General features: G+C 49.0%; 1 protein-coding gene across 2 annotated transcripts in view; it reads right to left on the bottom strand.

The window, feature by feature from the left end:
* The window catches only part of LOC138520910 (cytochrome P450 2A5-like), a 327,470-nt gene that overhangs the window by 270,767 nt on the left and 30,500 nt on the right, over window positions 1-26,203 (bottom strand). For both annotated transcript variants that reach the window (XM_069633338.1, XM_069633337.1), the window contains exon 2: window positions 12,457-12,619. In XM_069633338.1, the coding sequence (XP_069489439.1) occupies window positions 12,457-12,619 (163 nt within the window). The remainder of the gene's footprint in view (window positions 1-12,456; window positions 12,620-26,203) is intronic.

Below are 26,203 nucleotides of genomic sequence, written 5' to 3'. Positions count from 1 at the left end.
TTGGAATGGAGAGCATAGAGGGAGTCGGAGGGATGGAGAAAGGAGTGCAGACATCCGAAGATTCAGGTAGGTGTCCCAAATAAAACAATGCCAAAACCACAATGTCCAATCATGTGAAGTACCACGTGCCCACATAGTGCAACAGGAACACATGTCCAGGAGAACGTCCACATACATAGGCCTGATAGCACACTTTAAAACTCACATCAAATACATAAATAATTAAAAATCCTAAAAACACCCTCTACACGTGCAGCAGGCACACCCTAACTGCAGGCTGCCAAACAACTGCACCCTCACTCCACACACAAATGAAACCACCTCCAAGGCCCCGACCCAAATCACCCTCAGGTACCACCCCGATGCATGTGATACATTGCCATTCCAATTCCCACAGACCCATTAATAACGCTCGCCCTCCTTTACTCCACCACAGGGTCCGATCCAAACGACGAGCTCCAGGACACCCCTACCAGCACACCTGCAAAGAGGGCCAAGACCAACGGCCAAAGACCCTCCACCTCAGCTGCACGCATCAAGACACGGCAGCAGCACAAATCAAGTGACAGCACACAGGAGGGAACTCCAACAGGCACCCCAGCAGCCAGCATGCCCACAACAACACCACCACAGGTCCCCCCAATGGATGCCACAGTAGGCACTGCTTCTGGTGGCAGCAGCACCATAGGTGATACTGCATTAATGGCAGCATGCTCCGACACAGAAAACGGGGATGTCGAAGTTAGATCCATCCATGACCTGTCTCAATCCCCCTGTCTGTTCCATCCCGTACACCATGAGGATACCACGCAGGGGCACCCACAAGACGACGACTGGCCATTCCCCACAAGCCCTGTGGCAAGGCAACATGAGGTGATCAGCCCCTCTGTGACACCACCGCAAATGGCCATGGCCCAGCAGAGGCAACAGTCCCTCGACCAGGTAATCGTGCAACAGCAGCAACTGGCCACGCTCCTCAAGGACCATGCCGATGAATGTGGGGGCACTAAGGCAGCCATAGAAACATCAACTGAGACACTTAGGGCAGAAATGGAGAGAAGTACAGAGACACTAAGGGCACAAATGGAGAGTAGCACCGAGAGCCTGAGAGTAGAAATGGAGAGAAGCACCGAGAGCCTGAGAGTACAAATGGAGAGAAGCACCGAGAGCCTGAGGGGGGAACTGCATGCGACGTCCAAAGACGTATGTGCCGAACTTGCCGCAGTGCGCCGTGTGCTCACTGAGCTCTCACAAACCCTTAGGGACATGCATGGACGTGAGCAGGCAGAGACATCATCCGTTGCAAGTTCCGTCCAGGGCAGCCCCCAACGTAGATCTGGGAGGAACCTGCGCTCCACAGGCAGGGGTGCCCCTGATACCCGCAGAGGGGGATTGCAATAGCGACAGCCCACTGACAATGAGCATCTTTGGACACTGGTGTTCGGGGGGGAGGTAGGAGGGTGGAGGGGGTGTGTTGGGCTCACTTGGGTGGCGGGTCGATAGGGTGTTTAACATGATATCACATATGCCATAAACAATGCACGATCATGCAATGAGATGTGTGGACATTGATCTTTATGTACGAGGCCATTATAGGCGTACAGTCCATATTGTGCATGTTCCAGACACACACAGTGCCACGAGTCCCGTGTCCATGTATCAGCCACCAGGCGGGAGTGCTAGAAGCATGCATCTATGAGATGCTGACGAATGTCACGGCCCTCCTGTGCCTCGCAGACTCCTTGAGGTGCTGCCACATCCCCACCCTCATCATGACCATCATCAGGTGCTTGCAGTTCTGCGTCAGGGGGCATGGGCACATTTCTACGTACGCACATGTTGTGGAGCATGACACATGCCATGACCATCTTTGCAACCTTCACATGGCGGTACAGGAGTGCCCCGCCAGACCTGCTGAGGCAGCGGAAACGAGTCTTCAGTAGTCTGTTCTATGACTACACGGGTACGTGAGTGGGCATGGTTGTAGTCCTCCTCATGCTGGTCCCGTGGGTTCCGGACTGGTGTGAGGAGCCATCTCTTCAGTGGATACCCGGCATCACCTGTATGTGGACAAGAAAGGAATATTGAGGAATGCCATTGCTACGTACGCACCCCCCCCCCTTCCTGCCAGGTCATTGCCGCATCACATACCCCACATCATCATGCATGAAATGAGACTCACCGAGTAGCCAGGATCTGTTCCCTGCGTGTCGCTCCATGTAGCGTGGTATAGTAGAGTTCCTCAAGACCATAGAATCATGGGTTGATCCAGGGAATCTGGCACAACAATGTGTAATGATCCTGTTGGAGTCACACACCATTTGTACATTCAGGGAATGAAATTGTTTTCGGTTGCGGTACTGGGCCTCCATGGCATGTGGGACGACCAATTCCACATGGGTGCAGTCGATGGCACCAATGCAACCCGGTATGCTGGCAAATGCATGGAATCCCACTTTTGTGTTGGTAATTTCCTGCTCCGAGCGTGGTAGAGAGATGTAGTCGTCTGCGTGCTTCAGGAGGGCATCGAGCACTTGCAATAGTGTCCGTGAGAACAGTGGCTGTGATATGCCATGCAACTGTCCGACTGTGTGCTGGTAGGTGCCTGTGGCCAGGAAGTGTAGTACAGACACCACCTTCAGTAGGGGTGGGATGGCGGTTGGGCTATCTATCATGCTGACAAGGTCAGCCTGTGTCATGTCCACAATGGCGGTTATGGTGTCCCGGTCCAAACGGTAGAGGGTGTGGATCTGCTCATCAGTGAGGTTGAACGGATGTGCTCGGAGGCGTGGGATTGTGGGCTGCCTGCGTGGTGGTAGTGGCTGTGCTGGCGGCCCTTGCTGGCCCTGCCTTGGCCTCCTCCTCCTCCTGCGTCTCCGCCGTGCGGCCGGTTGTAGTTGGTGTTCGTCTTCTTCTTGAAGTTGGAGTACTTGCAGTGCTATCAGGTCCCCCAGGGCCAACATGGCTAGTCCTGCCGGTAGCATTTCGGAGTGGGTGTGGTTGTGGGAGGAGACTGGGTGTGCAATTTATGTGTTTTCAGGCTGTATGGCCTCCACCTGTGGTGATTCATTCCACCTGTGCAAGCTGCACTCCCCTTTGGGCGAGCACGTCCCGCACACAACGCTGCAATTCGACGAATGGCATCTTGCTATTGCAATCATGTATTTGTACCCGATGGCAGTGTAACATTGGTTGATATGTTCATTCGGCTATGGTCCCATTGTTTCACATACCATCTTTGCAGTCGCGAACAGACTTGTGAAGGGTCAGTGGAACGTAGTACTCGAGTAACGGTGGACCCTCATGCAACACTGTACCGAGCTTCACCGACGGGCGGGGCGTCCCATTTGTGAGTGAAGGCAGTTGCCATTTTCACACACAGCCGCACTAGATGGATTAATTTGTGATTTCAAGCGGCCACAGATGCCTTTTCGACGTGATGTTGCAAATGAGGAATTCGAAGGGCGGCGCTTTCGGTTTTCAGCTAGCGGCGAGGAGATGCCCACAGGTCTGACTGCAAATATAACGTTCTATTGTTCAATGTCCTTGGGACAGGGGCCATGGCGAGGATGCAATGATTGATATGAATAGTTTGGTATGCGCAATAGCGACGTGGGCGATGAGGCCGGACGTTCCCAAATACATGTTACTTCACAACACTGGAATAACGGGCTGGGGCACAGTGGATTTTGCAGGCTGCATAACGCACAGACTCAATGGAAATTTCACATGTTATGTGAGTATGGAAACAGGCGTTTTCATTACGGGATGAGGGAATGATGTATGGATGCATGGACAGATGATTTGATACAGAGTTTGCCATGTACAGGGCTTCTTGGAATCTATCCGCCTCCCCTGCGCTATGTGATGCAGGGCTGCCATAGTGGGACCATCGTCTATCTGGCCTTGTTGAGCCCTCCCTGTCTCAACGCGCCTTCAGACACTTGTGTCTATGCACGTTACCAATCCCATCTGATGGATTCTGTTTTAACAGACGCATGCACAGGTACACTCGTTTGTGATAGTGTTTTCACCTCGATATAGATAGTTATGATTCGCAAGTGGTTTTTGGGTGGTGATGATCCTTTGGAGTGGGCTAGCATGCATATGGCTGTGGATTTGGTGTGATCATTGAAGTGAGTAATTCAAATGTAGTTCTGATGGCCATACTATTCTTTTTCATTTCATTTGGTTGACAGGTATCTCCTCCCCTTTTGCCACTGCCATCTGTATGCCACTCCTGCAGATGGATTTTACTCCCGACACCTGCTGCTTCGTGTTAATCAGTGGAGCAGCATTACGATCTTATGGGACGATCACCAATGGGCCACATGCCCTTACGCAGTACTAGTGGCTAGGAGCAACATTTCGGCCTTTCAGCTGGACTAGTGCCTCCCTATTGGGACGGCCCTGCGGTTCTAGGCGCTTCCATGTTGCCTTTTCGTACGGGAATGTAGCCCCTGTGTACCATGAAGGAACAGGGCGTCACACAAGAAGTAGCTGGTCATTTATTGCGGATGCAGCCCACAATAATGAAATATATTTTGGAGTTCATGGCCTAATGGCTGTATGGGCTTGGAGAATTTGTTGTGCATTAAATTTCTATTCTGATATGAACCGTGTAGCGTTCTTCTTTGCAAGTGATGTGGCATATTACTATTTGGGGAGCGATGTATTGTGAGGAGATCTGCATTGGGTTCCAGCTTCGGGGTATAGTAGCGTGGTACTGTGCTGGGCGCGTTTGCCTACGAAGCCCAGTGAGGTCAGGGATAAGGGCTTCCATTATGACTGTTTTGATGATGTCATGCTCAGGGGCGGGGGATTAGCTTTTGTGTAACAGATGCCGGTCAGCCAGTTGGATTGGTGGAATGATGTGATTATCGGAATATTGCTGGTCACAGGTGCCTGTGTTTGCGTGCGTTTCTTGGTGGGAGACTGAGGTCATGTCCATTTGTATAGCTTCTGTATTCGTGCCATCTGTGCCCTGCAGCTCCCATTGGCCCCTCTTGAGATTCATTTGTTCGTTGGCAGGCATGGATGACTAGTACATTTCACTGGTTGCATTGTGTGACTTCATTGCACCTACGGGGGGTTGTACAATGTGGCCAGGGAGCGGTGTACAAGCACTCAGTAGGGCCGTTTACGGTTGGTTCGCGATGCCGTACTTCTCACCATGGCGGAATGGTACTTTCCGCCGTGCTTGATGGCGTTAGGTGCATGTCCGCTAGGGTCGGAATTCGCGTACCGTTGCGCCATGGTGGTAATTACGGTTTGGCATGGCGCGCGCGCGCGTACTTGGTGCAGTTAGCGTTGGCGTTCACTACGGTGTCGCTAATGGCATCGTACTTTGCGGTGACGGGTCATGATCGCACCGAGCGCTATTCGATGGCGGTATTGCATTTCCGCCATCGTTTTTCGATTTCCGCCAGGGTCGTAATGAGGGCCTTAGTGTTTTATCCACCCGGTATTCCATGTGTCCCTCCTGAAACCAATGCAACCCGGCACACGTATTGGGACAGCACCTAAGCCCATACATGTTGACGGAGAACCAGAACTCGAAGTCAAAGATATCTTGGACTCTAAATACTCTAGGACCAAGCTATATTATCTCGTCGATTGGAAAGAATTTGGACCACAAGATAGATCCTGGGAGCCCAGTGAGAATATCCACGCACCACATCTAATCAGGAAATTCCATCGGAACTTCCCAACTAAACCTGGGCCAGACAGAAGGAACACCATGGGAGGGGCCTCAGGGGGGAGTGCTGTTACGACCTTCGCCCAAAACCCCCTCTGGCAAACCCATTGGCCAGGTCGAGTCAGGACTCGGGCCTCTAGATCCTGGCATCCCCTTCAAAAACCCTCATGGGGCCAGTCCTGGCACCTATGGCGCCAGGCTCATACACCATGAAAAACAATGTGCTTGGGAACTACTTTATTGTATCGTCAGCCAACATGGAGGCCTCCACATAGCTTGGTTCCTAAGAACCAAGCTATGCGGTCTAGTGTTTTGGGTGTGGTAGCCTAGGGACTACTTCACATAGACTATTTTGTTGGGGCTATTTAAACCACACGTTTAAATAGCGTTACTTTGCCGCTTGCAACGTGACACTCACCATGTCCAACTATTCCCTCGAACCTCGGAGAAGCAGAACCTGCAAGGAGACAAAAGGAACATCATTAGCAGCAGCATCTTACCTGCAGTCTTCATCTTTAAACACTCGCAGCTACTGAGAACAGCTTCCTTGAATCTGCACGCCTCCCCGACAGAACGACCTGAAAGAGGAAGATAGAGGCAACAATAAAGAAAGCAGTAGAGACATTTATAACTGACGAACTGCTCAAAAGGCTTACCTGGCTGGTCGCCTCTCGGCTGCACCACTCCGGACATTCCACTTGCGCTGAGGAACACTGCGACCTACAAGGAAGGAAAACACAGGTTAGCAAAGGCAAGACTTTGCAGCACTGCGCATAGCGCTTACTTACCACATCATAGTGCTCATAATGCGCCATCATTTACCAGCGGGGCTCAAACAAGCCAGTTCGCCGCGCTGAAGCGCTGCATACCTAAAGGAGAAAAAAGAGACATTTTAAACAAAGTAAGGCATGCAGGATAGCAACAAAACTAAAGAACAGCAATAAGACCTACCTGAACAATATAAAACGGGATGGCGTCAATGAAGTAACTGGACCGCACTCGCCCATGAAAGACAACACGCCCCTGCAAAGAAGGCAGGACGGAGAGCACGGCTAATTCTACCACAAGGTGAGGAGAGTGCGCCAGAGGGACTGAAATCATACGGGGGTTGAGGGAGGATACTTACCCCAGTCGGTCAGTCTTGAACACAGTCCTCCTGTATTTTCAGGCAGAACCTTCCCCGCAGACCACATCAGGGCAAAGCTGAGAAGCATACCAGCGAGTAACCCGGCTGGGTGGCGTCCCTGTGGATACCAGGTGAGCGTAACATAGACGTCATCATCATCATCTGCTACGGGCATGGCTTTGATCCCTGCAAATATGCACTGCCCCTCCAACCCCATGACGTTGAGCAGCATGGCCTTCTTCCTGGGTGCAGTGTATCCTGTGCCCCCTAGTGCCTCCAGGTATGTGGAGAACAGTGGCTCCCAGTGCTGCTCGGGGTGCCCAGAGAGGGGAGGAAAGCGGGGGGCAGTGTGGCGCCCTGCATGGTCCTTGCAGGGCGGACCATGCAGGGTGCCAATTATGTGGTGGCCTGAACTAAAAGACACAACACTGTTTGGGCTAGGTAGGGTGTTTATTGAGACACCACTTGTAGAGGGAAAACTGGGGTATGACAAGTCCAGGGCAGGGCAGGTGCAGGTACTCACAGTTATGGCTGTCCAGTTCATGCAGTTACTTCACTGCAGGCTGTGTGTGTTGACTTTCACACACTGCAGCAGCCAGAGCACCCAGGAGGCTGCCCTCAGCCTGAGAATTACACTCTGCCTGACTGAGGGCCTCTGTAGGCAGGCCCAATAGATGCCTGATCCTTCAGGGAGGAGGCGTGCCGGAGCTGACTGTCTCTAGGAGCATCTGTGGGAGTTCTATGCATCTTCTGTCTTTTGCGCGCTTCGTACTCAGGAAATCTTCCGAGATCGCAGGGAAGCGATCTTGCGAGACAGAGTTCCGACACAAAGGATCATTATTTTCAGGAGAATCCAATGTTGTTGCACACATTTAAGCGAAAACCAAGAAGTACAGAAAACCTTTCTTCCTCCTGAGAAATTCGATGCAGGTTCTAACAACCACTGCCAAGTCCCTTTTACCCAACACAGTAGCTTGAGGCCAAAAGTCCTTGATTTTTTTTCCACCTGGTAAGAGTGTGAGCCTTTTTTCCCACTCTTGCATGTGTTTGCATGTGTTTTGCCATGTTTGTGTGATCTTGGGCTCTGGAGCACACCACTCCATGAGCCCCACTTTTTGTGTGTGTTACACAGCACCTTCAGTGCAGTTACACAGGGTTGTCTTTTAGACTTCACACTGACTCAATTTATCTGGGGCTGACTAGTGTCCCCCAGAAAAATGTAAAGTTGCCAATAACTTTATATAGTCACTTTAAAACTACAGACACAGTACACCCCATCTTAAATGGAGTATTGGAAAGGGTGAATTCCTACCCCTTTTGGTCTTAGCTTCTCTGAGCTTTGTTTTGCTCTTTTAACATTTAGACTTGGCTGGTGGCAGTGGTTTCTACCCTAACTTTTCTCCCGCGATAATACTATATAAACGTGGTACTGTTCCAGGCCATTGTATTAGCCTCGAACATAAACCTGCTTGCCCAAATACTTTTTATTTCGGCTCCGGTCAGGTTTAGTCACCATTTCTTTTTGTTAAAGTCCTTCTTGTGTTTTACTTTGCGTGGCAAACCAGGTTTGCTTTCTTTGTTCACCGTCTTTTGGCGGGCTTCTACGGAGAAGCCCTCCTTTGGTGCCTGGGTATCTAGGTGGGCTGAATGTGAGGGAGGGGTGTAGTCACCCCCTGCACAGGGTCACCTTGGAGACCCAAGTCGCACTTTGTATTGTATTTTATTGATTGGCTGAGGTGGTTGTCCGGGCCGGACAACCCCCCCTGCTGAGAGATTGACAGCCAGGCTGTGTGAATGGGGGATTTTTCCATAAAAGGCAGGACTCTTGGCTGGAAGTCAAAGTCACCACTGGAACTGCAAGGAACTGAAGAGAAGCAGAGAAGAAGACGGCTGCTGCACCCCCGAATCCCGGTGAAGCCCTGCTGCAGTCCTGAGCTATCTACCCTTCAACGACCAGAGAAGATCCAGTCCAGAGTCTTCTTCCCTTGAGCCCAGCTCATCTTCCACAGCCAGAGGATCCTCTTTGTGGTCGAAATAGCTGGTCCATATAGCCATCTGAAGAGCCTCTCCTGTTTTAAAGGAGCGCACCTTTTATTCACTGTCACTGCTGCTGGCCTCATCCCTGGGAAGTGAAGATCACTCCAGACGTCCTCCTTCTTGTTTCCACGACTGAAGCTCCAGGAACTGTGAGTCTGCAGGAAACTACCAAGAACAACTGCCATGGCATCAGCGTACTTCAACAAATAAGGTACTGTGTCTGACTTGGAGGAATTGGGGTGAACCCTTCTTCCTCACCAAAGGCTTGTCCTTTTCTTCCTTCCCTCTTATAATTTTTGCCTCCTCTTCTGACAATATCTAAGTACTCCTGGCAATCTTGAATCGTGAACTTTTCAAACTGTGTGATCCTCGGCAACAGGGACCCTGTTCCACTTGACACTGGCGCAGGCCTATTGACTTTTATCTTTGTGTTAGAAGGTGTCCTCTGATTCTCTCTGCCTTGACAAAAGTATTGCCTATGATTTTTATCCCCAACTCTCTTGTGTTAATTCAGGTGCTAAGTGTGTTTGACTACGGTTACATTTCTTCCCGCGGGTACGCTTATCTTTAGTAAGACCAAACTGTCATTACTGTCAAAAAGTGATTGCATATGTACTCCCGGTAACATCTTTGTTTCATAACACCAGTCTGTCAAATCCTAAGGTACTTACCTTGAATTGTTCTGCACAAGGGGAATTGGTTGTGTGTAGCGTATTTGAAGTGTGATTTTATTTTACAAGAAGTGAAGTGTTTTGTGAACAGATGGTTTAAAAATAAATGTACTTATATTTTTTAACAAGAAACCTTGAGTCAGTGTTTCCTTGAGTCACAGTAATTGTAGTCCTTTGTGTAATCTCTACTACTGGTCATTTGTTCTTGAGATAAGTCTGGCTGCTCAGTCACTGCTACAACTCTTTCTGTGTAGTACAGGCTTGTACAAAAGGTGAACTTGTATTACCACTTGTAGTCTTAACTCTGTGCAGTGGTCCCTAAAGGCACTGCATATGATTCTGCCTAACAGCCTGCAAACATGCGAGTGACGGCTGGGGAAATGGGAACATCAGATTAGATGACCAAGTCCCCTGCTTCCCTCAGCGAAGCTGGGGGCTCGGCCAGGATAAGCATTGCAGATACCTAAGACAGGAAACCACTAAATACATTCACATATGACCAAAATAAAATGTGGACAATGCTGTGTACTGGAACAGTAATAGGCTGCAGGCTTTATTATATAACAAAATATTGCAAACATTTAATACCAACAGGTGCTTTTGGGTACCACGCGGCCGGGAGGGGAGGAAGCCCTTACTGCACTTCTGCCATTAAAACTGTGGGTTTTTTGGCCCAGGTCCCCTTAGCATTCAGTAAGCGGGACCGGGTCTGTGTGCGCTTTGCCTCCTCTTTCATTTCTGGCTAGTGCTCCATTCTTGCCCACAGGGGCTTCCTCTGCCTTGTACCGTGCAGCCTTTTATGGGTCCCTTTGAGCCTGCGAGTTCCCACTTATAGTTTTTATCTTCTGCTCCACCTTTGCACGATCACTTGACCTTTGCTTTGTAACATTTGTTTTTGCCATAAGCCCCCTCTGCGATTTTATTAGGCTTGCCGGCCGGGTTTTATCCATTCTTATTTCTTCTCTTCAGTGATATCCAAATATTTTGCCTCTCTTTGGAGGTTTTTGGGTATTTCCTAAATTCCCAAACCCCTTTGTCTAGTTACTCTTTTCAACACATTTATTTGACTTTTCTTTTGAACACGGGAGGAGTGGGTGGGCAAGAAGAACTTGAGCTCTGATTAGCTTACCTTCGTTAGGGGCACAGCTGAATTACTGTTCCTGCCCTGTAGCAGAATGATGCCTTTTATTCAATAAAAAGCACCCATGGCAGGCCTGTTTGGCCTCTAGGTGTTAGAACTTTAGGTCAGCCTCAGACTGGACGTCATCCCTACGCAGCGCACACCCACCCCATTTTTCTTCCTGGGCGAGGAGAGCCCCTTTAGCCTGTCAGCGGTTTCCCTATGAAGCCTCTTTGTCCGACGGGGAAGCGGATGCTGCACTTGTCACCATCAGGAAGATGCTAAGAGCACCTTTAGTCCCTTCCTTGCTGCAGACCCCTCAATGGTGCTTAGGGTTGCCCCTCTGACCATATATCCCAATGCTTATCGCATTGGACCTCTACTTCCATGGCTCTGTGAGCCATTCCGGGTCCAAAGTTAAACTGGCAGCACTGCAGACAGAGTAGCCCAGGGAGTGCAGGCACAGAGGAGGGGCCAGTGCCCCCCTGGCCCCACCCTAGCGACACCACTGTCTCCCAGCCCCTCCAGCAGCACCAGTTACAAGGGTTGCAGCGCCGGTCCCTGTAAAAGGCCTGACCCTGTCAAACGAGATACCATGCAGGGAGGCCTCGATGGTGGCAAACCAGGGCCCCGACCATGGAGGCCGTAGCCACACACCGCCACAGACTCTTGACTCTGCCCCAGCCCCTCTGGCTGTACTAGTTCTACCACTGTGCTTCTTATCTTCACAGCAAGCATGGTTTAACATGCAATGCAGGGCTAACAGGGGACCTCTGGGGCGGTTTACCACTCTGCCCCCCCCCCCAGCATCTGCACCTCCGGAGAGCCTGTTTTCTTCGCTCATCGCCAATGTGAAGTTGGAAGGAGAAGCTGCAGTCACCAGGTAAGTTGCAAACACGTCTTTTTTATTGACTCGTTCAGTGGTGCGCAGTTCACAGGTAGACAAGGTAAAAAAACTGGTATAATGTGGGTAAACCGGGACCGCCACCCAGACTGGTCATGATACTCTCCTAGTCACTCAATAAAGGTCTCCATTAGAATGCATACACTCAGCTTCCACCAGCATTCTACATGACGTGTCACCATGGAACACTCACGTGCATGGCATCACACCACTGGTAACCACAACAGTTTTACCATGTGCGTTTCCTGGGTGATATCAGTGATGTCCCCCCCGGCAGACAGAGCCACCAGCAGTTTCATGCTGCCAAAACCTAAATTAAGCACTTTTTTCCATGGCCTAGTTAAGAGGATGCATAGGGGGGAACACGGCAAAACTAGTAGAGGCAGAGCTTCTGGCAGCTATGTTGGCAGAAACCCTAAATCAAACACAGGACATGCAGTGGGCAAAAAGAGGAAGACTTTGCCTCCTGCCAAACTGAAAATCGTATGGGTATACTTTATTGTGCAACTGTCGAGTTAACAGAACTGGGTCCAGTAGAAACCATTGGTAACTGCTCGAATGGAATTTCTACCAGGTTTATGGGAAACATTAGCAGAACAAAATCATGACGATCCCTGTGTTGTGGCTGGAAGTCTCCTCAGCAGCAATGATTCCAACTGCATTCAAAACTCCTGCGTTTTTATTGTAAGGATTGTGCAATGTGGTAAGTTGCGCAGTAATTGAATGGCCACACATTTTACTGCATCTTCAATGGCCGTATGAGGCGAAATGTGGTGAAACTAAATGTTTACATTTTTAGCATTTTCACAATAAGGCTCTCTCACATGTGCAACCTGACTACATAACGGAATTTAAATAATTGTACAGGTCTCAGCGTAACCATTTACTGAATTCACTCACCAAAGTCTTCCATGACTGGCTGAAAGGAGGGCAAGGCTCCTCGGCCGCTGAACTCTTCTGCCTGATCCACAAGGGCTTCCTTGACTGCGTCGTACCCCCATAGCACCACCGCCCGGCGTGGACCAAAATGCAAAGTGAACACTGGACCATATTTCTCGCTCATCTGCATTTACCAAAAAAAATGAAAAGAGAAGCTGAATGATGTGGGATCATTTGCCATACACAACTTAGGATAAGCATGGCAAGTTGTGAGGTCAAAGGGCCTCATTACGACCCAGGCGGTAAGGGGTTTACGGCAGCGTAAACAGCGCCAACCCTTACCGCCTGATTCCGAGGTCCCTTAGCGCCATGGAGGATTTAACACCTGCTTTTAGCAGGTGTTAAAATCCATGGCGCTAAGGGACCTTGTTGTTAATTACGCCACCGTAATTTACGGTGGCGTAATTAACGCCTTCCCCACTCCCATTATGCCCTATGGGGCAAAAATGGGAATGGGGAAGGGTAAAATGGGGATTGGGGACTTACCGCCCCGCCAACCTCGGAATGGGGCGGTAAGTCCGCCAACCACCATGGCGTAAACGTAGTTTACGCCATGGTGGTAAAGGTACGACCCAGGCGGTAACTTACCACCTGGGTCGTAATGAGGCCCACAGTCTTTAGGACTATTCACAGAGGATGGGTGCAGTCCAATTGCAATGAAGTAATTTACAATCAACCAATTTGAACTAACAATTTGAACTACCACAATGTATGGAAGCAGAAGCACACAATGTGGGACGATATAGGCACTTAGGGGTGAACTGGTGGTCTACAGGGAGGCACAAGGGTGGATACATGGGAATGCATAGCAACCTGAGGACCGTCATTGTGAGTAGAGACTATGGGCCTCATTACATGGAATGCGGTAAACCATGGTGCTATTAGCACCATGGTTGCAGCCGGTACCATACCGGTACCACCATGTAGAAAAGGGGAATTACCACCCTATTCCAAGGTTGGCGGGGCGGTAATTCCCCCTTTCTCTATGGCCCTTCCCCATTCCCATTTTTGCCCCATAGGGCTCAATGGGAATGGGGAAGGGGCTAATTACGGTACCACAAATTGCGGTACCATAATTAGCACCAAGGTCCCTTTGCGGGTCCCAACTTTAACGGCTGGTCTACAGCAGCCGTTAAGGTCGGGTCCCGCAAAGGGACCTTGTAGTAAGGCAGTAAGGGTTTACCGGTACCGGTGCCCTTACTTGTACCGGTAAACCCTTACCGCCTACCGTGGAATGAGGCCCTATATGTTCCTTTATGTTGCAGTATACAGACAAAACATGGATGTGCACATTTGTAATGTGTTTCAAATAGGACTCCCAGTTGTGTAGCCTCAGCACTATTCTTAAACCGTTCGGATGGTAGTTTTATTTTTGCAAAATGTATCCCAAGTCCCAATGTCTCCTCAAAGCCCATGAAGGTTTGTGTCTTTTTCCAATGTTATCGTACTTTGTCTTCTGTTTTGTTCTAAGACTTGAAAAACAGAAATAAGATAATTCTACCAGTCTTTTTCACAATTTAACAATGGAATGCCAATTATGTTGTCATGGAAGTCGTGCTTTTCCATAATCTTAAGCATGCAAGTATTTTAAGTGTGCTGGGAGGATTACAAGACAAGGGGCCTCATTACACGGTAGGCGGTGAGCCATGGCGCTTTTAGCGCCATGGCTCATGCCGTAAAATACCGGCACCGCCTTGGTGGAAAGGGGATTTACCGCCCCATTCCAAGGTTGGAGGGGCGGTAAATCCCCCTTCCACCATTGCCCTTCCCCATTCCCATTTCTGCCCCATAGGGCTCTATGGGAATGGGGAAGGCGCTAATTACGGCACCGCAATTTTGCGGTGCCGTAATTAGCTCCGAGGTCACTTTGCGGGTTGGATTTTAACGCCTGCAAAAAGCAGGCGTTAAATCCCCCAACCCGCAAAGGGACCTCGTAGTAAGGCGGTAAGGATTTACCGGTACCGGTATTTTACCGGTACCGGTAAATCCTTACCACCATCCATGTAATGAGGCCCCTGTGTAGTTAAAAAAAACTGTAGTGTCAAAAAGAGGGTTACATAATGCAGGAAAGGTCAGTTTCGGTAAGTAAGTAGTAGAAGAGGTGTCAGAACAGAAAAGGAACTAAAACAACTCAAAGTGGCTTGATGAAGCTGCATTTCTTCTCAAGACCTCTGTACTTTCAACTTTGGAGTTGCTTAAAGAAAGTCACAATGTACTAGAGAGTCTCAAACAAAGTTCCAGTGGTGTCCATGCCCTGGACTTGGGTGGACATCAAGAACATGACCCTGGTCTTTGCTTTTGGGTAGTAGGTTTCACAAACTTCCAGAAGCCTTGGTGAAGTTCTCTTTCTCTTCTCCAAGGCTAGCACATCTTGGCTTGGAGAAACCCTGAAGAACTCTGCCAGGAAGCAAAACCAATGGCACCTCTTCCTTTCAGGACCTGCCGATTGGGATCTCAGAGGATGATTCAGAGTGTTTCCTATCCGAGGCCTAGCTTTCTGCACTGAAGCTCTGGTTCCTAGAATACCCCATGACAGCCTCCACCTAGAATATCTTCTATTCCCCGGTGAGTCTGCACCATCTCCTACCTCCTCCCACTGGTTCTAATTTCTGCCCTAGGCCTGGTTGGCCACCAGGTCCTTCTTAGTCTTTCCTTTCATGTGTACCTCTGCTCCTTCTACCTCCCTATGTCTTATACATGAAGTTTTCCTTCTCATCGCCCTGGATTGCTGGAGCCTTCAGCTCCCTCCAAACTCCCTATTGTCTTTCTCCCAAGTCTTTTAGTTTTGCCTTCAAATTCCTCACAACTTTCCTCCACCTGAGGGCAATGCCAATTCTCCTTCTGATCATTTCTGGCCTCTAACCTTTTGACTACATCTCCTCAGCCTTGTCCTTACTCTCAGTCCTTCTCTGATAGTTTGGATCTGTCACTCTGCAACAACCTCTCTCTCCCTGCTGGTAACCCTCTTTGCCTCCAACCTTCTCCACTCTGCAACACCTCTCTTGTCTTTGCTTGTACTCTTCTACTATACCAACCTCCTCCACTTCCCAATACCTTTAATTTGCCTTATGACATCGCTTTCCTGCTCTAATCTCCTCCCCCAACCTACCGTTCTCTACTACAGATCTCCTCTCAGTTCTCTTCTGTCTCTCTCATCACATTACACCAAATCCTTTCCTCCAACTATTACACAAATGTCCCTACATTACTAGACCTTCATTGCTGAATTATGAATCAGGGTCTCTCCTCCCCTGGGGTTAGGCTTACTGTGTACTGAGGGATGATCTTGGGTACGCTTAAGCCTAAGGTGAGTCTCCTGTGTTTTGAAAGGATGTGTGCCTTGCATACTTAGTGCCCTCTTAGACCTCAGAAGGGCAATGGACAGATCTGGACTCTCTTAAGTCTCCCTCACTTCCCCGGAAGTCCTGAGATGTTATTGCTTCTGCAAGTCTGGCTTCACTTTCTATCGAGGGAGGTAGACTGTTTGTTTTAAATCGCACTGTTCTGGCATGACTTTGTAACTGCAAGACTTTGGTTGAGCACACAGACAAGTGTCACAATTGGAGCAGATCCTCCTGTGCCAATGTTGAAAGGGAGAATGTATTCCTCACTCATCAGGGCTTGCCAATGTTTGTAGCATTGGTTCTTTCCTACACTGGATTTCTTGCACTGTCTAAAAACTTGAATGGCTCTCTGGCATTTATCATCTCGGGAGTAATGTCTTTAAGGGTCTGGGGTAGGCCCCTTTCTCTGTTATCATAATTATGGGTGGGCCCAGTAAGGAAAGTCTCAGTGCCCCTGGAACTTCCCCTTTCATGGTCCGCACTATCCTTATGGGTGAGAGCGGGTGTGTGATCACTGTTACCCCGAAGTCCCAGTTTTTCTGTGTTGCCAGTGGGTGATTGAGACTACCTGTGGCTCCCCTTTTTCAATTCTTTCACGTCGATAGGGATGGAAAATATGTGACTACCCTTATGGTTGCCTGCTTTCTTAGTATTGGAGTGTGGGTGGGGTGGTATTGGAATCTCTATATCCCTCCTCCCTGACCAGTATTTACTAATTTGGGACAGCTCAAGCCCCTCTGACCACCCCACCTTCAATAATCAAGGTTAGGAAAGGGACTTTGTCAAACATTCCCAAAACATGGAGAGGCTTCCACTTTTCATAAATTACAGGACTTCCTCTCACAAAAAGAGGCTACAAGTTTTCAACATTACAAAGAGAATGTGCACAATGACCATGGGCCTCATTACGAGTCCGGCGGTAACCAGGTGGTTTTACCATTCCGCCTCCGTGATTCCCGGAATTACCGGGGCATTACAACCCCGGTTTTCCGGGAATCACGGAGGCGAATGGTGTTAATCCCCATTCCCATTGAGTCCTATGGGACTCGATGGGAATTGGGATCATGGAAACACCAGCAGCATCTCGTAATGCTGCCGGTGTTTCCTCGTCCGCCTGCAGGCGGGCGGTGTTAAACCCGCCAGGTCGGACCTGGCAGGAACATCACCTCCCGCCTGCAGGAGTCGGGATCAGGCGGTCCGGAAACAACGGTGGCGGCGGGTTTACCGCCATCGTTATTTCCAGACCGCCTGAGCTGGTAATGAGGCCCCATGTCTTCCTGGCGTGACCTAGGGTTAGGAAAGATGTTCCTTAGGTGCAGTTTGCCCTCCATTTATGGACCCCCAAACTTTTTGATTTTGTTTTGCTAACCATATCCTGACTTTTTCCAGTGGTGCATAGCCTTCAGCTGCGCTCCTCTGGGCTTTTACTCATATGGTATGGAGAATCTTACACGTCCTTCTGACTGTCAGTACTGGGAAACTAGGTTTCCCTTTGTCTTTGACTATGTTACCATTTCTTGGTAACTTTTTCATCTGTGGGCCAAGTACCTTACAGTACCGCGCATAGCGGTCCTTTTCTTTAACGGACCTAGAGACCCTCTAAGGATTTTTTGGTGATTGTACAAGTGTGCCTACGATGAACTAGTGGCAGCAGTTTACTTTCATAGTATTTGCACTTCTTTTTAATGAACCATATCGCGCTTATCGCGTTTGGCCAAGACTGTGGCCAATGCCGGAAATGCCCATTGCCACAAAGTCTTTTGTTCTATCATTTGGCCATTTTGTCTTTCTGCCATCCCCCAGGTTGAGCCGACCCAGGAATTCCTTATTTGGGCATGCAGCCTCCCACAAAAACGGCATCTTCCGCGGGCTACTGCATGTCAGGAGTGCTAGCGCCTGAGAAGAGAGTGGGGACTGTCTGGTCCCAATCCGCACTACAGGTGCCAGTATGGCTGGTATGCCAGAATGACTGGAAACACTTTGGGCCATGATTGGCCCACGCCTGGCGTGAATGCAAGAGAGCAGATCTCTGATTGGTTATCCCAGATTTCAGCGCAAAACTTATCTTGGATAGGAGAAGGGGCTCTGCATCCATTCTAGGTCGATCACATGAAGTTCACACCAAGCTACAGAAGGAGCCAACTATACTGAAATGCTAAAGCAGACCTGTGGAACCACCAAAGACGTGCTGGAAGGTTTGACACCCTGAGCCTGCTGTTGTCCCATCGGACCCTTGTTTTGGCATTGATCACTGAAGGCATGCAAGGGCGCTTCAACCCTTTGGAGTAGTGGGAACAACTACTCTCGTTATCTCCTGATAACTCTCCAATGGAGCCACTTTGGAAGTGTTCCTGGGTCATCCAGTGAACTGACCAACTCGAACCCCGTTATCGACTAGGAGCGCCGCCATCCTGAGTTGACACCCAAGACTTAAGGAGTCATCATCTTGTAGTCCCGGGCCCTCTCCCGCCAAATGTTCCAGTCCTAGCTCTTCTGGGTCACGATTTAAGAGAGAGAGCCTATCGCAAGCATTTGCAGTCCCTGTATCACCTTTCTGTGGTGACGGTCATTGTAGGAGTCTTGCATACCTGCCCCCCATTGTCCTGAGACATGCTGCACTGGGACTGTCCTCTTTTCTTCCTCAAGATTGAAGAAAAGGCTACTGGCGAGACACCACAGACCATTATCCCGTCCCACAGCCGCTGAGAGCCAGAGCAACATGTAACTGCAGGGGGTTGAACCTACAAGCGACCTGGCCTAGACTGGCAAAGTTTGGCCTGGACTGACTGTGTTGAGGGTCGGTGAATACTTGCATCACTTACTGGTGGTCCCCTGGCATGCCATTGTTCTTTACACACGAAAATGCCTAAAAAGATACACACCATAGCATGGATAGCATGCATTCTATAGCTATTCACGAAACTCGAAAGTTGCTCTGCTTGCAAGGGTAGACCCTCCTCGAATAGTAGGTGTAATGCTCACCTGATATCCACGGGTACGCCACTCAGCCTGTTTGGACCACTCACAACCTCAAACCCTTCCCTGGAATCTGTTTGTCTGGGGACTGGGCCTGAAATGCAGGATTTCCAGAGTTTAACTTTATTGTCCTAGGTTGCTTGACCCCCACTTCCCTTGAGGACCAAACCTTCCTCTATGTCCTCTCCTCACCTTGTTTTCTTGTGTCGTGAGCTCTCCATCCTGCTCTTTGGTGCAGGGGTGTGTCAGTTGATGTGGGCGCTGCGTGACCTAGTGGCTTCACCAGTGCAGGCCTAATGAGTCTGTGTAACGCTCACCTGATTCCCACAGAGGCGCGGGTCTTGGCAGGAAGGTGCCTGTGACTCGAAAAGTGATGTGCAGGACTCGATTGGCTTCTGGGGTCGAACCTCTTCACACTGTGTGTCGAACTCGAAGAGTGAGGTTTCTGCAGGTGAAAGAATATGGGGGTTAATGGCCTGGGTTGTTGAATGTCCCTCTCTCTCTCTCTCTCTCTCTTCCCAGCTTTTCTGTAGAGCCCCCCCCAGGTCAACGTGCTCACCTTAGATAGGTGAATGCTGGGCTCTCCATCTGCATCTGGTGCAGGGTGCCGTTGCCAGTTCCTTCACTGGTGAAACATTGGCCTCTTGAATTCAGAGGATGGTTACCGTCGTTATCTGCACGAGCGGTGAGTTTCTGGACACCTTTTGTCTTTATAGTCTTTAAATGCGTGGCACGTTAATATTGAAGACTAAGTATAATGCTTTTCACTTATGTATTGCAGGACTCTTGGGATGGAAGATGGAATGAAGCGCCTGGAAATTCGTAAGTATGGCAAGCGCTCTAACTGTCTCTTTCATTGCAGCTTATTTCGTGTTAAAGAGACGCCGGAGTATTCGCAGGCGTTTTATTGCGACGAGCGTGATGGGCGTGAGTAAGTACCTGCTTAATGTCTTTTTCTTTTGTCTTTCAGATGTTGGTTTGCAGCGCCGGAGTCAGCGGAATGCTAGTAAGTTTTAACCAAACTTTGTCTTCTCAGGTGGCGATGCAGAATGAAGAAATCCGGAATTCACGGCGTGCCGGTAAGTATAACAATGCTTTTGTCTTTGCAGGCGAAGGTGCAGCGTGAAGACACGGCCGCTGCTGATGGATCAGGTGAGAAAGCACTGTGTGTAGATTTTGTCTTGCTAACCTGATGTTTCTTGTCTTTCGCAGGTGCTGATGTTGACTGGATACAGGAATGGTAAGTATAATTCTTGCAGGTTCAGGATCGAAAGAGGAAAGGCTGGAATAGACTCGGTGAGCGTTCTGCTGCAGATGCAGAATAACGAGAAGCACGTTTCATCTATCGGGTGTGGTTTAAATAGCCTTGGAGTGATGAGGCGTCTTCTTCCACGGCCCCGCCTAGGTAAGAAAAGAGTTCCAGTTTCCAGAAGAGTTCCAGTGCTGTATCCAGGGAGTGGAGCTGCCCCACCCAGGTAAGAAAGTAGTTCCTGTTCACAGAGGGCTTCTAAGTGGCTGGTAAGTAAGCAGCATGGTCTGCTGCAGGTAAGTCCACCCAAGCACTTTCACACCAATTATGAGCCCGGCGCTTCCAGTGCCGGGACCGATGGTTTTGATGAGCCTGGTGCCACCAGCGCCAGGACAGGGTCCAAAAGGTCCCAGTAGGCACCGGCTGGTGCCTAGGGTTAGGGTTAGGGGCCTTCTCCCAAGGACGTTGGGCTGGTCCTGACTCCTTGGGAACAGTGATCATGACAGCACTCCCCCTCAAGGCCCCTCCTAAGCGTGTCTTCTCCGGGGGTTTCGGCTTGTTGGGGTGATTCAGATGGAATTTCTTGACCAGACGAGGTGCGTGGACATATTCTGAGGGTTCCCAAGACCTCTCCTGGGGGCCGTATCCTTTCCAATCAACCAGATAATATAACTTAGATTTGGAGATTTTGGAGTCTAGGATGTTCTTTACTTCGAATTCAAGTTCTCCATCTACTAAAACCGGTTCTGGAAGTTCAGTCAATCGGGTTTCTGGTTGTACTGGTTTTAATAAGGAGACATGGAATACTGGATGTATTTTCATATGCGTAGGTAATTCCAATTTGACAGCCACCAGATTAATTATAGCAGATATGAGATAGGGTCCAAGGTATCTCGGGATGAAGGTGCGGGGTCCTTTTAGAGGCAGGTGTTTAGTGGATAACCAGACCTGATCTCCTACAGCGTAGTGAGGGGCCTCTTTACGGTGTCGATCTGCTCCTTTTTTGAATTGAGCTTTAGCTCTTTGCAGATGGGCTGTGGCTCCCTTAAAAGCACGGGTGATTTCTGAGTGCAAGTGATCCACAGCAGGTGCTTCAAATTCTTGGGGAGGATCCAGGTTGGAGGTTCTAGGATGGTGTCCGTATAATAGGAAAAAAGGAGTCTTCCCGGTTCCAGAATGAGTCGAATTGTTGTAAGCGTATTCAGCGATCCAAAAATATCCTTCCAGGGGTTTTCAGTTTGTTGGAGCATGCAACGTAGATATTGTTCTAGTGTCTGATTTGTCCTTTCGGTTTGTCCGTCAGTTTGGGGATGGTGACTGGTCGAAAGTCTTACATCAATTTGGGCTAGACGACAGCAACTGCGCCAGAAGTGGGAGATGAATTGACTTCCCCTATCGGAGACTAAAACCGAGGGAAAACCGTGTAAGCGAACGATGTTTTCCAAGAATTCTCGAGCCAATACTGAGGCTGAAGGTAGACCCTTCAGGGGAATGAAGTGAGCCATCTTGGAGAATAGATCCACGACTACTAAAATGGTTGTATACCCCGAGCATGGAGGTAAGTCCGTGATAAAATCCATGGACAAGGTATGCCATGGACAGGGAGGGATGTCTAGTGGCTGTAATAGGCCGGCTGGTTTCTGCTTCTGACTTTTATTCTGGGCACACACACCGCAGGAGATTACAAAGTCTCTAATATCCTTTTTCCATGATGGCCACCAGAAATGTCTTTTAATCTTTTCCATGGTTTTGGTAATGCCAGGGTGCCCCTCCATTAGAGAGTCGTGATAACAGGAGATTACTTGTTTTTGTATTTTTTCACAGGGCAAGTGCAATCGTCCTCGGAAATATGGTAGGTCTTGATCCACTGAGAATTCTTTTCCCTTTAATTGCCAGTCCTGCAAATCGGCCGGAGTTAGGAGTGATTTAACCGTGGTCTTGATGTCTTCAAAAGATTGAGTGCTGACCAAACCCAAAATCCTTTGTTCTGGGATTATGGGTATTGGTTCTGGATTGGTCAAATGTTCATCTACTCCCATCCGGGAGAGGGCATCTGCTTTTCCGTTCTTACTGCCTGGTCGATAAGTAATTATAAAGTCAAATTCAGCCAGAAACAGAGCCCAGCGAAACTGTCTGGAAGACTGAGCTTTGGCCGTCTTTAGATATTGTAAATTGCGGTGATCAGTCATTACGGTGACTGTGTGTCAGGCTCCTAAAAGATAATGCCGCCATGCTTTAAAGGCCGATCTGATAGCTAAAAGTTCCTTGTCTGTAATTGAATAGTTGATCTCGGGAGCCGAAAACTTGCGGGACCAAAAGGCTACAGGGTGTAACTGGTGTGTGACCGGATCTCTTTGTGATAAAACTGCCCCCATAGCAAGACTAGAAGCATCCGTTTCCATGATGTAGGGGAGTTCTGGGCGAGGATGTTTTAGAACAGGTGCAGAAATGAATTTAGCTTTTAAGTCCTGAAAAGCTTGTTCTGCTTCAGAAGACCACTCAAAACGTTTGTTCTTTTTTAACAGAGCGGTGATGGGCTGGACTATCCGAGAAAATTCAGGAATAAATCTGCGGTAAAAGTTAGCGAAGCCTAACATGCTTTGAACTCCTTTTACAGAGGTTGGTGATGGCCACTTGATGATTGCATCGACTTTCTTTGAATCCATATGGACTCCGTTAGGTGACAATATGAATCCCAGGAACTCGACTTCAGTTACGTTGAAAACGCATTTTTCAAGCTTAGCAAAATGATTATGTTGACGCAATCTCTCGAGAACCTTTTTAACGTGTCTCCGGTGTTCCTCTTCGGATGATGAATAGACAAGGATGTCATCAAAGTAGACAACAACACACACGTCTATGAGTTCTCTAAGGACATCGTTCATAAAATATTGGAAAGCGGCAGGAGAGTTACAAAGTCCAAAGGGCATCACTTGATATTCGAATAGCCCGTACTTGGTGCGGAAGGCCGTTTTCCATTCATCGCCCTCTTTTATCCGTACCAAGTGGTAGGCTCCTCTGAGATCCAATTTTGTATATATACATGCGTCTTTGACTTGGTCCAGGAGTTCAGGGATCAAAGGTAACGGGTATCTGTTTTTAACGGTGATTTGATTCAGGGCGCGATAATCTATGCAAGTCCTAAGGTCTCCTTCCTTTTTCGGAACGAAGAACAAAGCCGATGAAGCTGGAGATTTTGAAGGATGAATAAACCTGTTAGCTAGGTATTGGTCCAAATATTGTCTGAGGTGAAGATTCTCTGGCTCGGTGAGGGCATAAATCCTGCTGCAAGGAGGAGTTGTTCCGGGTATCAAATCTATTTGACAGTCGTAAGACCTATGAGGAGGCAGGGTGTTAGCTTGATCCTTCCGGAAGACGTCTTGGAATTCCTGGTATTCGGGAGGTAATTTGGGAACCTCCTCCGAAGAGATTGCCGCCAGTGAAACATCAGGCCTAGGATAACAAGTGGTAAAACATTCTGGAAACTGAACCGTCTTTGCTCGCCAATCGATCTGAGGATTGTGCTTCTCTAACCAAGGGATTCCCAGAATGATCTGGAACTGAGGAGCCTTGATCACATCAAACACGATTTTCTCCCGCTGTCCATCTTGACTCACTAGCGTCACTTCTTGGGTGGCATGCGTTACTGGTCCGGAGGCTATCTCCGTGCCATCCACAGTAGTAATGACGTCTTTTACAGCCTTAGGGACAATGGGTAGATTCATCCTTGATACCATTTCACGGTCCACATAATTACCGATTGCTCCACTGTCGATGTAAGCTTCAATTGCATGCAAACGATCCGGACGTTCAGGACTAATGAGGACCATGGGTACCACGAAATGCGAGGTCACAGGACAGATCTGAACGCTCGGCAAGAGGACCTTTACTCTTGTCGGGCTAGGTCGTTTCCCTGCTTAGAATTTGTGGTACAGGTATCTGCGGCTCCTACAGCATTCTTAGCTGGTTTCACTGGACAGTCCCGAAGAAAGTGTCCTGAGTTTCCGCAATAGAGGCATAATTGCAGCTGCCTTCTTCTTTCCCGCTCTTTCTGGGTTAAAGGCCCTTTCATGCCCCCTATTTGCATGGGTTCCACCGTGTCAGCTCCCCTAGTAGAGGTTTGTGGTTTAGAAAACACTCGGGTATCAAATTTGGAACGATCTGCCTTCCTGTTCTGTAGTCTGTGGTCCAATTGGACAACTAAGTCAATATAGTCTGATCATTCTTGTGGAGGATTCACAACTTGAGCTAACACATCCTTGAGCTCTCCACGCAGGCCTCTGTAGAAAAGCGTTATTCTCTTATCCTCGGGCCATTGAGTTTCCACTATAAGTCTGTTGAATGAGGCTATATAAGTCAAGAGGTCTTGATTACCCTGTCGTAATGAAAGAAGTTCATTGTCCAAGGCCTGCCCTTGTGCATGTCTTGCGAACAGTTTCTCCATGCTGGACTGGAAGGCCTGGAAATCATGTAAAACCGGATCATCCCGGGTGACTAAAGGGATCGACCAATCTGCGGCGCTGCCACTGAGATAAGAAAGCACGAAAGCCACCTTGGTCTGGTCGGTTGGGAAAGCAGCTGGTCGACATAAGAAGTGTAAGCGGCACTGGTTGATGACACCGCGAATTTCTTTGGATCACCAGAAAAGCGTTCGGGCGGAGCCAAGGGCACATTACCGGGCAGATTGATTTGCACTGGATTTAAAGATGATGCAGAAGGATAACTTCCTCCTGGAACGGGCAAAGGTGTCTGTCCTGCCTGCGTTTGTAGCAACTGCCTAGCGAGGTCCTCAGTTCGCTCTTTGGAAATTATCAGTTCTCTTCTTAGAGAGTTCGTTTCCTGACGAGCTGCATGTACTTCTGCTCTTAATTCTCCGAGCAACTGGGCTAGTTGATCAGTGTCTGAGGTTTCCATTGCGCCTGGGTAGGAGTATTGTGGTGGGCTTCGCGTTCTGTAACGCTCACCTGATTCCCACGGAGGCGCGGGTCTTGGCAGGAAGGTGTCTGTGACTCGAAAAGTGATGTGCAGGACTCGATTGGCTTCTGGGGTCGAACCTCTTCGCACTGTGTGTCGAACTCGAAGAGTGAGGTTTCTGCAGGTGAAAGAATATGGGGGTTAATGGCCTGGGTTGTTGAATGTCCCTCTCTCTCTCTCTCTCTCTCTCTCTTCCCAGCTTTTCTGTAGAGCCCCCCCCCCAGGTCAACGTGCTCACCTTAGATAGGTGAATGCTGGGCTCTCCATCTGCGTCTGGTGCAGGGTGCCGTTGCCAGTTCCTTCACTGGTGAAACATTGGCCTCTTGAATTCAGAGGATGGTTACCGTCGTTATCTGCACGAGCGGTGAGTTTCTGGACACCTTTTGTCTTTATAGTCTTTAAATGCGTGGCACGTTAATATTGAAGACTCTGTATAATGCTTTTCCCTTATGTATTGCAGGACTCTTGGGATGGAAGATGGAGTGAAGCGCCTGGAAATTCGTAAGTATGGCAAGCGCTCTAACTGTCTCTTTCCTTGCAGCTTAGTTCGTGTTAAAGAGACGCCGGAGTATTCACAGGCGTTTTATTGCGACGAGCGTGATGGGCGTGAGTAAGTACCTGCTTAATGTCTTTTTCTTTTGTCTTTCAGATGTTGGTTTGCAGCGTCGGAGTCAGCGGAATGCTAGTAAGTTTTAACCAAACTTTGTCTTCTCAGGCGGCGATGCAGAATGAAGAAATCCGGAATTCACGGCGTGCCGGTAAGTATAACAATGCTTTTGTCTTTGCAGGCGAAGGTGCAGCGTGAAGACACGGCCGCTGCTGATGGATCAGGTGAGAAAGCACTGTGTGTAGATTTTGTCTTGCTAACCTGTTGTTTCTTGTCTTTCGCAGGTGCTGATGTTGACTGGATACAGGAATGGTAAGTATAATTCTTGCAGGTTCAGGATCGAAAGAGGAAAGGCTGGAACAGACTCGGTGAGCGTTCTGCTGCAGATGCAGAATAACGCGAAGCACGTTTCATCTATCGGGTGTGGTTTAAATAACCTTGGAGTGATGAGGCGTCTTCTTCCACGGCCCCGCCTAGGTAAGAAAAGAGTTCCAGTTTCCAGAAGAGTTCCAGTTCTGTATCCAGGGAGTGGAGCTGCCCCACCCAGGTAAGAAAGTA

Source organism: Ambystoma mexicanum, chromosome 13, assembly GCF_040938575.1.
Source record: "Ambystoma mexicanum isolate Mex_15411 chromosome 13, UKY_AmexF1_1, whole genome shotgun sequence".
Taxonomy (NCBI): Eukaryota; Metazoa; Chordata; class Amphibia; order Caudata; family Ambystomatidae; genus Ambystoma; species Ambystoma mexicanum.
This window is presented reverse-complemented; position numbering and strand designations above follow the sequence as displayed.